The sequence below is a fragment of the Trichoderma gamsii genome (assembly GCF_001481775.2).
Source record: "Trichoderma gamsii strain T6085 chromosome Unknown Scaffold_28.2, whole genome shotgun sequence".
Lineage (NCBI taxonomy): Eukaryota > Fungi > Ascomycota > Sordariomycetes > Hypocreales > Hypocreaceae > Trichoderma > Trichoderma gamsii.
Window position 1 is genome coordinate 293218 of NW_020171365.1, and position 15883 is coordinate 309100.

Sequence of the window (15883 nt, forward strand, 5' to 3'; positions counted from 1 at the left end):
GCTTTGTGAGTCTAAATCCACAGCCAAACACCAGCCGAGATTCCATTGGTCGGCTCAACCCCTTAAACTTTACCATAGATACACATTCTGACACGTAAAAACTAATGATTCCATCATGCGTTGTTTGAGACAGACCAGCGATGAACGACGGTTGCTCTGGATGCTGCGGATGGATGTGTTCATTGTAGGGGACGTGCTTCCCTGGTAGCGGTACCTGTACCTTCGCGCATTGCCCCCCTTCCCATCGAAACAGCATTTGCGAGTGGCGGGGTGCAACAAACTTTTTTTTTTGGCCTTATCTTAGCAGCCAAGCCATTCAAGGGACAGCCGGGTCGTATCGATATGGAAAATTCTTATCAGGACCCTGAAACCCGACTCAGCGGCCGGAATTCACCACCCCAGCATGCTCCCTCTTTTGCACGTAATTACTGTGCCATACTGCCTGTCTCGCAACAATTGAGCGTTGCCATGCTCGCTGGCATGTATGAGATACAGACAGAGTACTCCAGGCGCCCGCCGCCGCGAAAAGACCCCGCTGAGGGCTAAGCTGAGCAATATTCTCTGCTCGCCGTAGAAGTGGCTTCATGCTGGACCCGCGCCACGGCACCCAAAGCCGGCTCCAGCGGCCTAAGCCCCCTGTAGCTTAGTGCGCGAATCTGGTTGAGAAGCCAAAGGCAGCAAGAGCAAGCTAGAGCCACCTGCAGAAACCGCGTGGCGTGTGAGACTCGATGTAACTGCCTTGTACTCAAGTACCGCCGCCGTATTCCCCCCCAATCTTTTTTTCGTCGTCGTCCACTGACGGTGGGTCGTGGATTCAACAATCGAGGCTCGCTTCCTTCTATCCGTCCAACCATCGCCGGGGGAATTGGAATAAGTCGTGCCTCGCATTGCCCTTGGTCGAATCCAGCTTTTCTCGCACCTCAGTCGGCGGGGAAGTCTTTGAGTCCGCCTCTAATCATAATCTTAACATCCCGCTTTCTTCCCGTCTCCCTATCTCTCCTCCTTGCCCTCTGCAAAGCCCTTCTCTCCTCCCTGTAGCCCCTCCAAGGTACGGAGAGTCGGTTCAGAACACCAAGACTTGGTCGACAAGCCCAAGCAACAAACAATAACCATAAACGTCTCCCGGGAAGACGTTTGAGAACCGCAATCCACATTACCTGCGGCCTGATTCTCGACTCCGAATAACCTCCCCTCCATCCTTTTAATTGATACGCCCTCACGACGCACCACCGCCACCATGCGTCCTGAAGTTGAGCAAGAGCTCGCCCACACGCTCCTCGTTGAGCTTCTAGCATACCAGTTCGCCTCTCCCGTCAGGTGGATTGAGACTCAGGATGTGTTCCTGGCAGAGAAAACGGCCGAGCGCATCGTCGAAGTTGGTCCCGCAGATACCCTCGGAGTGATGGCCAAGCGCACATTGGCGTCCAAATACGAAGCCTACGACGCTGCCAAGTCTGTTCAGCGACAGATCCTCTGCTACAACAAAGACGCCAAAGAGATTTACTACGATGTCGACCCCATTGAAGAAGAGCCCGAGCCCGCTGCGGCCAGCTCATCAGATGCCCCCAGCCAGCCTGCTGCGGGCGCCCCCGCGGCTGCTGCTCCGGCTGCTGCTGCCCCAGCTCCCTCCTCAGGGCCTGCAGCTCAGGTTCCTGATCAGCCAGTGCAGGCTGTCGACATTGTACACACCATCGTTGCGCAAAAGCTCAAAAAGTCTCTTAGTGATGTGCCTCTGAGCAAGGCCATCAAGGATCTGGTTGGAGGTTAGTCAACCCCTCTTTCATTCTCCATTCTTCTTCGTACTCAGTGTCAATCTTCTCGGAAACCAATTCTAACAATCCATAGGCAAATCCACTATGCAGAATGAGATTCTCGGTGATCTTGGCAAGGAATTCGGCTCAACGCCTGAGAAGCCCGAAGATACCCCTCTCGACGAGCTCAGCGCTTCCATGCAGGCCACCTTCGACGGCAACCTGGGCAAGCACACACAGTCACTCATCGCCAGATTGATCTCCTCGAAGATGCCTGGTGGCTTCAATATCACAGTAGCAAGAAAATACCTGGAAACAAGATGGGGCCTTGGTTCTGGTAGACAAGACGGAGCACTGCTGTTGGCTTTGACCATGGAGCCTGCTGCTCGTCTAGGCAACGAAGGCGAGGCTAAGGGTTTCCTTGACGGAGTTGTCCAGAAATATGCCGCCAGTGCCGGTATCAGCCTGACATCCACGGCAGCTTCTGGTGGTTCCGAAGGCGGCTCGGGAGGCATGATGATGGATCCCGCTGCCATTGACGCCCTCACCAAGGACCAGCGAGCGCTGTTCAAGCAGCAGCTCGAGCTCTTTGCCCGATACCTCAAGATCGACCTCAGGTCGGGCGACAAGGCGCACATTGAGTCTCAAAAATCAGAAAAGGTCCTTCAGGCCCAGCTCGACCTGTGGACCGCAGAGCACGGCGACTTTTATGCCTCTGGTATTGAGCCCGTCTTCAGCCCATTGAAGGCGAGATCTTACGACTCGTCCTGGAATTGGGCTCGTCAAGATGCGCTCACCATGTACTATGACATTATTTTCGGTAGACTGCAGACTGTCGACCGTGAAATTGTCAGCCAGTGCATCCGCATCATGAACAAGTCAAACCCCAAGCTCCTCGAGTTCATGCAGTACCACATCGATAACTGCCCCACTGAGCGCGGTGAAACCTACCAGCTCGCCAAGGAACTTGGCCAGCAGCTCATTGAGAACTGCAAGGAAGTATTGGAGCTGTCTCCTGTCTACAAGGACGTTGCCGTTCCCACAGGTCCTCGCACCACCGTGGATGCGCGTGGTAACCTCAACTATGAGGAAGTTCCTCGCGCCAGCTGCAGAAAACTCGAGCACTACGTTCAGCAGATGGCCGAGGGCGGAAAGATCTCCGAGTATGGCAACCGCACCAAGGTTCAGAACGACCTGCAGCGTATCTACAAGTTGATCAAGCAGCAACACAAGATGTCCAAGACCTCTCAGCTCGAAATCAAGAGCTTGTACGGTGATGTTTTGCGCTCCCTGGCCATGAACGAGAGCCAGATTCTCAAGGAGAACGGCAAGGGCCGAAAGCCGACCCTGAAGGGCACCAACCTGAACAAGGGCAGGGTCGAGACCATTCCCTTCCTCCATCTCAAGAGAAAGACACTTCACGGCTGGGACTACAGCAAGAAGCTCACTGCTGTCTACCTCAACTCTCTCGAGCAGGCTGCCAAGGACGGCGTCACGTTCCAAGACAAGTATGTTTTGATGACTGGTGCTGGTGCCGGATCCATTGGTGCCGAGGTTCTGCAGGGCCTCGTCAGCGGAGGTGCCAAGGTTGTGGTCACTACCAGTCGATTCTCCCGAGAGGTCACTGAGTACTATCAGTCCATGTACACCCGTTTTGGCTCTCGCGGATCTCAAATCGTTGTTGTCCCCTTCAACCAGGGAAGCAAGCAGGACGTGGAAGCCCTCGTCAATTACATCTACGACGCTAAGACTGGTCTTGGCTGGGATCTCGACTACATCGTTCCTTTCGCTGCCATCCCTGAGAATGGCCGACAGATTGATAGCATCGACTCCAAGTCTGAGCTGGCCCACCGTATTATGCTGACCAACTTGATCCGCATGCTTGGTTACGTCAAGGCTCAGAAGGCTGAGCGAGGCTTCGAAACTCGTCCCGCTCAAGTTGTCCTTCCCCTTTCTCCCAACCACGGTACCTTTGGCAACGACGGTCTCTACTCCGAATCTAAGCTGGCTCTTGAGACTCTCTTCAACCGATGGCACTCCGAAGACTGGGGCCACTACCTCACAATTTGCGGTGCTGTTATTGGATGGACTCGCGGTACTGGTCTCATGTCTGGCAACAACATTGTTGCCGAGGGTGTTGAGGCGTTTGGTGTCCGAACTTTCTCTCAGCAAGAGATGGCTTTCAACCTCCTGGGTCTGATGTCCGCTACCATTGTCGACCTCTGCCAGTCAGAGCCTGTCTTTGCCGACTTGAACGGTGGTTTGCAATTCATCCCCAACCTGAACGAGGCCATGACCAAGCTTCGCAAGGATATCATGGAAACCAGTGAGATCCGTAGAATCGTTTCTAAGGAGAGCGCTATCGAGAACACTATTGTCAACGGAGCCGACTCTGAGGTTCTTTACAAGAAGAAGACCATCGAGCCTCGTGCCAACATCAAGTTTGACTTCCCTCATCTTCCCGACTGGAAGACCGAGGTCGCCCCTCTTAATGACCAGCTCAAGGGCATGGTCGACCTGGAGAAGGTAGTCGTTGTCACCGGTTTCGCAGAAGTCGGTCCTTGGGGTAACTCTCGAACCCGATGGGAGATGGAGGCTCATGGCGAATTCTCTCTCGAAGGCTGCATTGAAATGGCCTGGATTATGGGTCTCATCAAGAACCACAATGGTCCTCTCAAGGGCAAGCCTTACGCTGGCTGGGTTGACGCTAAGACTGGTGAGCCCGTCGACGACAAGGACGTCAAGCAAAAGTACGAGAAGTTCATTCTGGACCACGCCGGTATCCGTCTGATTGAGCCTGAGCTGTTTGATGGATATGACCCCAACAAGAAGCAGCTGCTTCACGAGGTTGTCATTGAAGAGGACCTTGAGCCATTCGAGGCCTCCAAGGAGACTGCCGAAGAGTTCCGACGAGAACACGGTGACAAGGTGGAGATTTTCGAGATCCCCGAGTCTGGAGAGTTCACTGTCCGAGTCAAGAAGGGCGCCTCGCTCTGGATCCCCAAGGCTCTGCGCTTCGACAGACTCGTCGCTGGCCAGATCCCAACTGGCTGGGACCCCAAGCGATATGGTATCCCCGACGACATTGTCAGCCAAGTGGACCCTGTCACCTTGTTCCTTCTCGTGTCGACCGCTGAGGCTCTCCTGTCCTCTGGTATTACCGACCCATACGAGTTTTACAAGTATGTCCACGTCTCTGAAGTTGGTAACATTGTCGGCTCTGGTATGGGTGGTGCTACGGCCCTGCGTGGCATGCACAAGGCCAGATTCCAAGACAAGCCTCTTCAGAACGATATCTTGCAGGAGTCCTTCATCAACACTATGCCTGCTTGGGTGAACATGTTGCTGCTTTCTTCGTCTGGACCTATTAAGACCCCTGTCGGAGCTTGTGCCACCGCTATTGAGTCTGTCGACATAGGTGTGGAGACCATTTTGGAAGGCAAGGCTCGCATCTGTCTTGTCGGTGGTCTCGACGACTTTGGTGAGGAAGGCTCTTACGAGTTCGCCAACATGAAGGCCACCAGCAACTCTGTGGATGAGTTTGCTCATGGCCGTACTCCTGGCGAAATGTCACGTCCTACGACCACTACCCGAAACGGCTTTATGGAGTCTCAGGGATGTGGTGTCCAGGTCATCATGACAGCCAAGCTTGCCCTGGATATGGGAGTCCCTATTCACGGTATCCTTGCTTACACCACCACTGCCTCTGACAAGATTGGACGTTCCGTCCCTGCTCCTGGCAAGGGTGTTCTCACGTCTGCGCGTGAGCACGCTGGCAAGTTCCCTTCGCCACTGCTTGACATCAACTACCGCCGCCGACAGATTGAGCGCCGCAAGAAGACGATTAAGCAATGGGAAGAATCTGAGCTGGAGTTCTTGCACGATGAAATCGATGCTATGAAGTCTCAGGGCGGTGTCTTTGACGAGAAGGAGTATGCTCAGGATCGCGTTGCACACATCCAGAGGGAGGCTGCGAGACAAGAAAAGGAGCTCCTCCGAAGCATGGGCAACAATTTCTGGAAGAGCGATCCCTCCATTGCTCCCCTCCGTGGTGCTCTTGCAACATGGGGTCTTACCATTGACGACCTGAAGGTTGCCTCTTTCCACGGTACATCCACCGGTGCCAACGACAAGAACGAGTCCTCTGCCGTTTGCCAGCAGCTGCGTCACCTTGGCCGAAGCAAGGGTAACGCCGTCCTGGGTGTCTTCCAGAAGTTCCTGACAGGTCATCCCAAGGGTGCTGCCGGTGCTTGGATGTTGAACGGTGGTCTGCAAATCCTGAACACTGGTCTGGTTCCTGGTAACAGGAATGCCGACAACATTGACCCCATCATGGAGGACTACGATCTAATTGTTTACCCCAGCCGTAGCATCCAGACTGATGGAGTCAAGGCTTTCTCTCTCACCTCGTTCGGTTTCGGACAGAAGGGAGCCCAGGCAGTCGGTGTCCACCCCAGATACCTGTTTGCCGTTCTCGACGAAAAGACATACCAGGAGTACTGTGCCAAGGTTGAGGCCCGACAGAAGAAGGCTTACCGATTCTTCCACAACGGCATGATCAGCAACACTCTGTTCGTCCCCAAGGCTCACGCTCCTTACACCGATGAGCAGCTCAGCGAGGTTCTGATGAACCCTGATGCTCGTGTCACCGAAGACAAGAAGACCAAGGAGCTCAAGTATGCCGATAACTTCATGAAGGCGTCCGAAAAGATTGTCCCTGCTGTCACTGTCAAGGAGACACAGCAGATCATTGAGGCGCTCGCCCACAAGGTGACAAGCAAGAGCAGCAACGTTGGCGTAGATGTTGAGGATATCTCTGCCATCAACATTGAGAATGACACTTTTATCGAGCGCAACTTCACTAGCCAGGAGATTGCTTACTGCAAGAGCTCTGCTAGCCCCCAGAGCTCATTCGCTGGCCGATGGAGCGCCAAGGAGGCAGTCTTTAAGTCTCTTGGTGTCGCCAGCAAGGGAGCCGGCGCTGCCCTGAAGGATATTGAGATCCTCAAGGATGACTCTGGCGCCCCTACTGTTACTGTAAGTTGATACTGCCCAACACGTATTCGAAGAGAGATTGCTAACATGTTTGAATAGCTTCATGGCGATGCGGCTGCTGCTGCTAAACAGGCTGGCGTGAAGGAGGTTTCCGTCTCCATCTCGCATGCTGATAAGCAGGCTGTTGCCGTTGCTGTTGCTCACTTTTAAGAGACACATGTGTGCGTTGGGTTACATATCATGTTACAATGGGGTGTGAATAAGTTTAAAATGAGAGCGGCGTTGTTGTAAAGTAGGAGGCTTAATGACTTGGGATTTTATGTGTATCATGGGACTGATGACCTATGACGAGAAGAACAAATTTACTAGACTTTTTAACGGACGATTATCATAAGGATGTTTTAGTTAGATGGCCCTAATTGAAGGCCAATCAAGTTTTTTTCTTTGCTAATTTAATTTCGCGTATGTCCTATAAACGCTCATGCATACCGTGATGAAACATGCCAGCGGCAGGCAGAAGACGCCAAGTGTGTCTAATAACTCCAAGGCTGATAGCGGCCACCAGAGCTATGATATCCAAAGCCAAAGAAAAATTTCCCAGTGGGTATCGAATGATTTCCGTAGCTGTACGGTAGCCGCACAAGATAGGTTTCTTTATCTTGGGAAGATCTCTTTCGTTGCAGTCGCGGCCTCCTCCATTATTTGAAGAGCTCATCCCTTTTCTTTCTTATCTTGCCCAGGTGACGCCCGTTCATAATACAATCGTCACGACTGTACTATTCCCTTGGAACCCCTTCCTCCTTCAATATTCTATGCATATCATCGTAGTTATTTTGTTTCTCATTCATCAGCCTTGCTCTTTCTTCCCCTTCTTACTGCCCACGTCCCCTGCCGCGACCTCTGCCTCCACGGCCTCGCCCTCTATCGCCGCCTCCCCGGCCGCCGTGGCCGCCGTGATCGCCTCTTGACTGGTGGCCGCCGCGACCGCCACGGAAGCCGCCGCCTTGCTGGTTCTTTTGCTGCTCGGTGACTTGGTCGATGATCTCGTCGGGGACACGGAGGTACTTGATCTGTGATACAAGAGGTGTTAGTTGAAGTTGCTGAGTGTATTTCCGAGTAAATGGGGTGGGAGAGTATTGGCGTACGTTATTTCCCTTGACGTAGACTTCTGGGAGCCGCATGAATTTATCTCCTTCCTGTTATACTATTCGTTAGGAGAAGATGCTTCATTTATTCGTAGAGGGAGGGTCATTGGTGAGCGTACAGGGCTTGTCTGCACGACTTCTTTGAGGGTGAGGTTCATCCACGTATCGCACATGACCAGGTGTCCGTTGAGGGTCTCTCCGTTCTTCAGCTCGACCAGCATGGGGTGGCCCTGAGCGGCATTGAGCAATCCGAGGGGAAGCTGTCATGGTGCGCGCATCGGTGGTTAGTTTCGGCTGGTCGAAGGGGAAGAGATCGAGCATACCATGGCGGGTGATTGCGCCTGTAATAGGCGCAGCTAAACAAACTTTTATTGGTTTGCTGACGTTGAAAGGGTTGCTGTCGCGTTGAGGAAGGGGATAAAGCAAGCTTGGCTTAGTGTCTTTTTGGCTGAGGTTGCGAATTGGAGATCGAGGTGCAGTCAGAAAGCTGCTAGAAGAAACCCCGCCATGTGCATGACCCCGGCTAGCAAAGTACTGCGCCGGGCTGTCTGCGCCGACAAGGTACTTGGTTGCGTACCGGAAGGTTTCCGCGCCAAAATATCGCTTTTAAGATCTCAATCTCAACTTTTGATCTCACACACAAGGCTACTAGGACGGACAGGAGAGGGAGGATTTGTTAATTTCTTTTGGTTCAATTTGAAGCAGGTCAACTATGCAGCGCAAATTGCTCAGTGACGGGCTATGGCGCTGTCTGTGCCCGTCTTTTGACCAATTGGCCCTGCGCACAGCGATTCGACAAAGCTTGCCTCGCACACGACCAGCAGTATCGCGGCCATGTGCCGCCAGATCAGGGCCAATTCACGTGCGGTGCTATGAGACAACTGCTGGCTTTCAATCAATAGACGAACCGACAGAGAATGGTTCTTCTCGAATAGGCTCCCAGGCAGGTAGCGTCCAGCCGGGAGAAGACGGTCGCTTCACAAGTCCTAAGCTACGATCCTGGAAGGACAGGCTTCTTGCCCTCACGGCGCCGTCAGAGGAGGCGCTAAAAGCAAGTACGGTTGAAGAAGTTTTTGCGGCCCTGAGTTCGCTTCGAGAGACAAGGGATCGGACGTCGCCCAGCGGTCCAGAAATCGACCAGCATCAAAGAATAGTGCAGCTAGTCCAGAATCTACTGCAGGTCGAGGATCAGCCAATTACGCCTTTTCTTTACGAGTGCCTAATGGACGCCATGGCTCATCCTCGAGGCTCCGTTGATGGTGCTCGCCGACTGCTTGACGACATGCGTGAGCAGGGGATGAAGCCAACGGCGGAATTATGCAACGGCGCCCTGAGAGCGCTGATGAATCATCCGGATTATATACTGCGCCAAGAGATCCTAAGTATTATGCAGGAGTACTGGTTTACGATTGATACGCCGGTGAAGCAGACGGTTATAGTGGGAATGCTCAGAGATGAGCAATACGAGCTGGCATATGCAAGGCTAACGGAGCTGATTGAGCAAGGGGCCAGGATCGAGCCCTGGGTCTACGACATATTCATTCTGGTATTTGGGAAGCTGAGATTTCTAGATGAAATGATACAGCTTCTGTATAGGCGCAAGAACATTGGCGGCAGCACCGACCCGCTGGTTATCAATTTGACATACTACGCATTGGACATGTGCAGCCAGTCATACCACCATGCGGGGACTTTGTTTGGCTGGCTCTCAGTTGTGCAAAATCACCTTGTGCAGCCGTCGGATGGCATCATAGAGAATGTGCTAGGAACAGCGGCTAGAAACGCAGACGCGCAGCTGGCGACAGAGGCGCTGGATCTGATATCGCAGCGAACAAGAGCTCAGTCTCACCACTACGAAGCCGTTGTAGAGGCTTTTATTGGCAGTGGAGACCTGACAGCGGCGATTCGAACTCTGTGCATCATGAGAGATGGCGGTATACGCATCTCACGCGCCAATACCAGAACGATTTACAAAACTCTGATGAGTCGCCCAGAGCTCCTGGAGGGAGCCGAGGAGGTGGTGCGAGAGGCAGCCCGTGCCCGCCCTGTGCATAGAGCGATTGTGGCTGTTGTGATCGATTCAATAGCGCGGATTCACGGCAGTGAAAAGGCTTTGCGATTATACCGGGACCTGCCAACGCTCTGCGGCGCGGAATCGCTCAACGCAACCATGGCGCAGGACCTTATCATCCATAGCGCTGAGGAGGCCACCGCAAAACTTCTGGCAAAGGAATACAAGGATCAAATCGCAGAGAACCAAGACCCAATTCGGAATATTTCGACATACAACCTTCTGATTGCGAAGTGTGCAGAAGCGGGTGAGATGGACCTAGCGTTTCGATTTACTAAACAAGCCATGGAGGCCGGTATCACAAAGAGTCGATCTTCCAAATGGATTAGTGTCCTCGTCGAGCAGGCAATCACAAGAGAAGACAGTCGGGTTTGGCCTGTCGTCGACTCACTCCTCAGCTCAGGGGACGAGGATATGACGAAGATGGTGCGCAGGATTCTACAGCAAAAGAGAATTTCAAAGCTAGCCTCACAGTGGAAGACAAGAAACTCTACAACTGCAGTTCCCTGAAATGGAAACGATATAAAGCTTTAATAATCAAAAATTATAGAATGAAAATAGGGGGTCTGCAGAGACGGGCCAAGTTAATTAACAGAAGAACTTGGGCAAAACGGTCCCACCTTCAGACATTCATAGCAACGGCAAAGTTTGCCGACATGATTTTAGTCTATAATTTCTCCTAGGGAGTCATTAGCAAGCAATCGAGCACAGCTCACATATAATTCCGACCGGAGAAAGGAGAGTCATTTATAAGAAACAATCAAAAAAACAGCGAGACTAGATATGCCGGAACCTCACTAGCAGCTCCGAAAGCCTCCCGCTGAGTCAAAAACATGCTCTAGTTCAACTGCATACCAGGCTAAGCAGCTTCCTATCCGTACCACTCATAATCTATGCTCCATAGCTTCAAAAGTGCATACGGCGCAATTACGAGGTCACAGTCGCAGTGATTCCAAACGGGCGACGTCGTCGTTGGGTTACTTGTGCCCCGCCAAGAAGGCTGAAGGACCGGTAGACGGGTATCAAAAACGAGTCCGCCAATCCAGCACCGCTGGCACGTTGATTGCCGGGAAAATCGGGCGGAACGGGTATCAGCGCTATGGACCTGTGATTAGACTCAACAAAGCTACGATGCATGCTAAGATGCGTGAAGTGCAAAGGACAACCCCACAAGGCAGAGGATGACAAAAGACGGCCTATAGTCAGTCCGAGTTGAGTCACGGACAACCCAGCACGGCAAGGTGAAGAACGTGGCTTGGGTTCCCCGAGTTTACAGGATATTAATCAATTCCTTCGATACAGGCCGTTGCTTGCGCCAGCTAGCCATGGGATTGCGCGCCAACAAGACTGACAGAGCAAGATATGGCAGTGGCGTTGACAAATTGTGGGTGATGGCTGAAGGCATTATTAATGAGTCGGTGGCTGCTGACTGGGCTTGCCAGCAGCCATCCCGATTGGACAGAAGCAAGGGACCACGCGTGTTGGCTGGATCTGATAGCGCCGTCATTGGCTGCTCGTGGCAGGATAGCGGAGAGCACGCTTTTGTCTTCTTATCCCACATGCCTAGCGATTTGACTTTTGCTGCGCGCGGCGCCTGCTCGCCACGACGAGGAGACGCGCAAGAAGAGCGGTTGAAAAGAAGAAAAGAACGATGGCTTGGACAGGATGACGCTCGCTTAACGTATGCCGAGCGCATTCCCATTCGGGCAAATTAACGAGCTGAATGGCCGAGCTTGGACGGGCAAATACGACGTACGACGATCAGAGTTTTGACGGACTATGGAGAAGCGTTTTGGAAGCCTGACTTTGCGTCAAATCGACGGAATTAAGACGGTCAGACTTTTCTGCTGACCTGGAATTAGGAAGCAAAACACCAAAACACCGCGGAGGGGCCATTTGTAAGTGAGACACTGCGAATCTCGCGAATCTCAAGCCTAATCTCGAACGTAACCCTCACTATCAACAGGGCACGGCAAGGGTCCTCAGTTCGAGACCGTGCTCGACGTCATCCTGCATCTCGTCTTGCCCGGCGCAAATCTGGCCCCAAGGAATCTTGTCAACGGCACTTGCGGGACCACAGAAAAAAAACAGAGTCGCAGTGAGGCTTGCGAATCCTTGGAGCCAAGCCTTATTTAGCACGGCCCAACGACTAATCAGAGCAAAGCTTCACGATATTGATGCCTCTTACTGCTAAGGTTTGCACGCACCTAAAGCGGAGACTAAACTACATCCTTAGCAATACAGCAGCACCTCATTTAGCCCACCCTCTTTTTTTCGGCAACGGGCCCGCTAGCTGATATCTCGCTGGGAAAATAAGATATTGGTTGGTAAGCCCTTGGCTGCCCATGGAGGGAAAAAAAAAAAAGGAACTTCCTCCTTTGCTCAGGGTCTAATTCCTCTTCACGCACTAGTTCTTCTGGTATCTTCCTTTAAGCTGAAGCCGGTAGTTGTTAGTCTTTGCATTCGGCCAATCAACCTCCCTTGACTCCATAGGATTTTCTTTTTTTCCCAAATGTCTTGGACGCTACAGGCAGCAGAGAATAAGTCCGAAGGCTCGAATGGACATAGGCAATAGCCTATCTCGTAGGTGATGCCATTGGCTTCCGTGCACCCTCCAAGCCGTGTCCCAAGCAAATTCTGCACGCAGCCTCAGCCTCGATGGGTACCCGGAGTCCGAACGAGTGCCGGCTTTTGTAAGCTTAATTCACTAAAATCCGGCGTTCGAAAGAAGAGCGAACGGGGAGCGTGTTTGTAACAAAGATGGACGCCATCAATCCGGCCGAGTCGCTAGCCTGCCTCTATGATGCTGCCATGAGGATGCTGCCATGAGATGCTTTGTAAACGCCCACATGCCGACCGGGGTATCTGATGCCCAGACCAGGGTAGTGTTTCCTATTCTTCTGTTTTTTAAGCGAAAGGAAATCGATGTGAATAAGCGGATCTGCATGTCATTTAGGTACGTAACTGCACAGGACCCCGTTTTCGTCTACTTCCAGGCTGACGGAGCAGGATGGGGCCAGCGGCCAAACTAGATGGAAGCTATACGAATCCATCTAGATCTTGCCAGTAGCGTTCGTCAAAGGTGTGCGGTCGATTGGATTACCGATCAACGACAGCTAGAGTGGAGCCCGCCTTTTTTACCTTTGCTTTGACTCCTCCGAGTGTGGGAATACGCAAACATGGAGTTAGGAGTTGCCAGCCCGGGGGGGTATAAGATGAACCTTTGTGGCCCTTTGCTTCCCGAGAATCTGGAAATTATAAGACCATATCAGAAACCTAGTTTCCCATTCCGCGGAGTAAGAAAAAGCTTCATATTCGAGCATTTACCCCAATTGTTTTCAACTGTCTGCCGTTTTGTTGAACAGCAGTTGAGACTTATATACCCACATTAGACTCAACACCACAGACGTCATAAACTCCATTGGGTCTTGCTATTGATATAGGCTTTTGCTTTCGATATATATCGACAACTTGTATAAGAAACAACGCTGCTTCAGCAACTCGACCACAACTCGACTAGTACACATATAAGCCTTATTTGAAATCTAGCAACGCCTCAAGGCATTCAAGCCACCGCAGACCATGGCGGACATCATCCGTGACGCCGCCATCGGCCAAGTCATCCGCTGGGTTTCTGGCAAGCGCTATCTGAAATACCCCGAAGAAAAGGACGACTTCAAACTCCCCGAGCCATGGGTCCAGCTCATGAACGGCGTCCCCATCACATCAGCAAACACTTCAACATCAGATGCCTCCACCGCCGCCGAGGACAAGGAGACGGGCGGCATCCTGCGGACTCCATCCAATGGGTCCCACGGAAGCACTGCCCGGGGTCAATCTCCACAGCCGTCTCGGGCACCGAAGGATGAGGAGCAGGCGACCGACTCAGGAAGACGGCGGTCTTCAGCGCAGCAGTCGGTTTCGCATGAGCACGCTCAACGCTCGGAATGGGACGACATGACACGCCAGAGACACGATGAGGATGTGGAGCACGATCTGGAAAAGGTCAAGAGCATACCGATTGTGCCTCAGACAACAAAGGACGGCGCCATCCTCGTCGACTGGTACTACACAGACGACCCTGAAAACCCCTACAACTGGTCTCGCAATAAGCGCCTCCTCATCAACGTCCTCATCTGCCTCTACACCTTTGTCGTGTACACAACCTCCGCCATCTACACCACCTCCGAGGGCGGCATCATGCAGCGCTTCGGCGTCAGTGAGATCAAGGCCACCCTCGGCCTGTCCATCTACGTGCTGGGCTACGGCATCGGCCCTCTGATATTTTCTCCCTTATCTGAGATCCCCCTGATCGGACGAAACCCCGTGTACATTGCCACAATGTTCATGTTCGTCATCATCTCTATCCCGACGGCCTTTGCGCCAAACTACCCCGGCCTGATGGTCCTGCGTTTCCTGCAGGGCTTCTTTGGATCGCCGTGTTTGGCGTCTGGAGGTGCTTCTCTCGGTGACATGTACAGCTTGATGGCTTTGCCTTTTGCCATGATGTCCTGGGTCGCTGCCGCATACTGTGGACGTAAGTCAAATTGAACCAACCCCCCCATTGTATCTTTCTAATGGCTAACATTTTCCATCTCAGCTGCTCTGGGCCCTCTTCTTAGCGGTTTCGCCGTCCCCGTCGAGGGCTGGCGATGGTCCCTCTTCATCTCCATCTGGGCCTCTGCCCCCGTCTTCATCGCCATGTTCCTGCTCCTCCCCGAGACCAGCAGCGCAAACATCCTCCTCCGCCGCGCCCGCCGCCTGCGCAAGCTGACTGGCAACAAGCGCTTCATGTCTCAGAGCGAGATTGACCAGCACAACCTCCGCTACCGCGACATTTTCTGGGATGCTCTGATCAAGCCTCTCGAGATCACCATGAAGGATCCTGCCGTTTTGTTCGTTCAGGTGTACACTGCCATCATCTACGGCATCTACTATTCATGTAAGTCATCATCTTCGGCCCTTTTCACAATCTCAAATCAAGTAACTAACTCATCAAAACAGTCTTCGAGGTCTTCCCCCTCGTCTATCCCGTCTTCTACGGCATGAACCTCGGCCAAGTCGGCCTCGTCTTCCTCTGCATCCTCGTCTCCTGCATCATCGGCATCGTCGTCTACTCCGCCTACCTCTACTTCTGGCAGAACCCCCGCATCGAGAAATACGGCTGGCCTGTCCAGGAAGAGCGTCTCATCCCCGCCTTACCGGCCTCCATCGGCCCCACCATCGGCCTCTTCCTCTTCGCCTGGACGGCCCGCGCCTCCATCCACTGGATCGTGCCCACCATCGGCATCACAATCTACGGCGCCACCGTCTTCGTTGTCATGCAGGCCGTCTTCATCTACGTCCCGCTCAGTTATCCGCGGTACGCCGCCAGTCTGTTCGCCGCAAACGACTTCTTCCGCAGCGCCCTTGCCTGCGGCAGCGTCTTGTTTGCGCACCCGCTGTTTGGCAACCTTGGCGTTGCGAGGGGCACGAGTCTTCTCGGTGGCCTGAGTGTCATTGGCATCATTGGTATTTGGCTGCTGTACTACTATGGCGGCAGACTCCGAACGCTTAGCAAGTTTGCTGAGTCGGATGAGCCAAAGACTGGGGAGCCTGCTACTCAGGAAGAGAAGAACTAAAGACTCGGTTCATGGAGTGGAGATTCTACGAGAAAGATAAAAAGAAATGATTTGGAATGAATCATAGTTTAAGGGGAGCAAGTTTCAACACGAATACTTTAATTAATGCATCAGTTTACACACATCTCTTTTGTTTTGGTAGCGCACCCAAAGTGCACGGGGAAAGGGCAAGATTCCCCCATTTCATGTTTTTTTATGACAGTCAGGCTAGATGGCTTGCAAGCATCGGCATCGGGTTACAAGGGAGGTTAATAGTACCTTGGGCGAAGGGGAATGGAGAGTTAATTAGACTTGGGGCGG

General features: G+C 52.7%; 5 protein-coding genes across 5 annotated transcripts; 4 read left to right on the top strand and 1 right to left on the bottom strand.

Moving 5' to 3' along the window:
- Window positions 1–1237: 1237 nt before the first annotated feature.
- TGAM01_v207546 (fatty acid synthase subunit alpha reductase) lies at window positions 1238–6956 on the top strand (the record flags this gene model as incomplete). The annotated part of the gene is made up of 3 exons (XM_018805580.1): window positions 1238–1763; window positions 1846–6788; window positions 6846–6956. 3 exons carry the CDS (start codon window positions 1238–1240, stop codon window positions 6954–6956), a joined length of 5580 nt encoding a protein of 1859 aa, XP_018661240.1.
- Window positions 6957–7618: 662 nt separating this feature from the next.
- On the bottom strand, window positions 7619–8217 carry TGAM01_v207547 (hypothetical protein; the record flags this gene model as incomplete). The annotated part of the gene is made up of 3 exons (XM_024550119.1): window positions 7619–7942; window positions 8011–8151; window positions 8215–8217. 3 exons carry the CDS (start codon window positions 8215–8217, stop codon window positions 7619–7621), a joined length of 468 nt encoding a protein of 155 aa, XP_024405139.1.
- Window positions 8218–8603: 386 nt separating this feature from the next.
- TGAM01_v207548 (hypothetical protein) lies at window positions 8604–10472 on the top strand (the record flags this gene model as incomplete). Its single annotated transcript, XM_018805582.1, has 1 exon — window positions 8604–10472. The coding sequence occupies one exon, from the start codon at window positions 8604–8606 to the stop codon at window positions 10470–10472; it is 1869 nt and encodes a 622-aa protein (XP_018661242.1).
- An 815-nt stretch (window positions 10473–11287) lies between these two features.
- Window positions 11288–11677, top strand: TGAM01_v207549 (hypothetical protein; the record flags this gene model as incomplete). The annotated part of the gene is made up of 1 exon (XM_018805583.1): window positions 11288–11677. The coding sequence occupies one exon, from the start codon at window positions 11288–11290 to the stop codon at window positions 11675–11677; it is 390 nt and encodes a 129-aa protein (XP_018661243.1).
- Window positions 11678–13544: 1867 nt separating this feature from the next.
- TGAM01_v207550 (hypothetical protein) lies at window positions 13545–15583 on the top strand (the record flags this gene model as incomplete). Its single annotated transcript, XM_018805584.1, has 3 exons — window positions 13545–14499; window positions 14563–14904; window positions 14967–15583. The coding sequence occupies 3 exons, from the start codon at window positions 13545–13547 to the stop codon at window positions 15581–15583; spliced, it is 1914 nt and encodes a 637-aa protein (XP_018661244.1).
- Window positions 15584–15883: the final 300 nt, after the last annotated feature.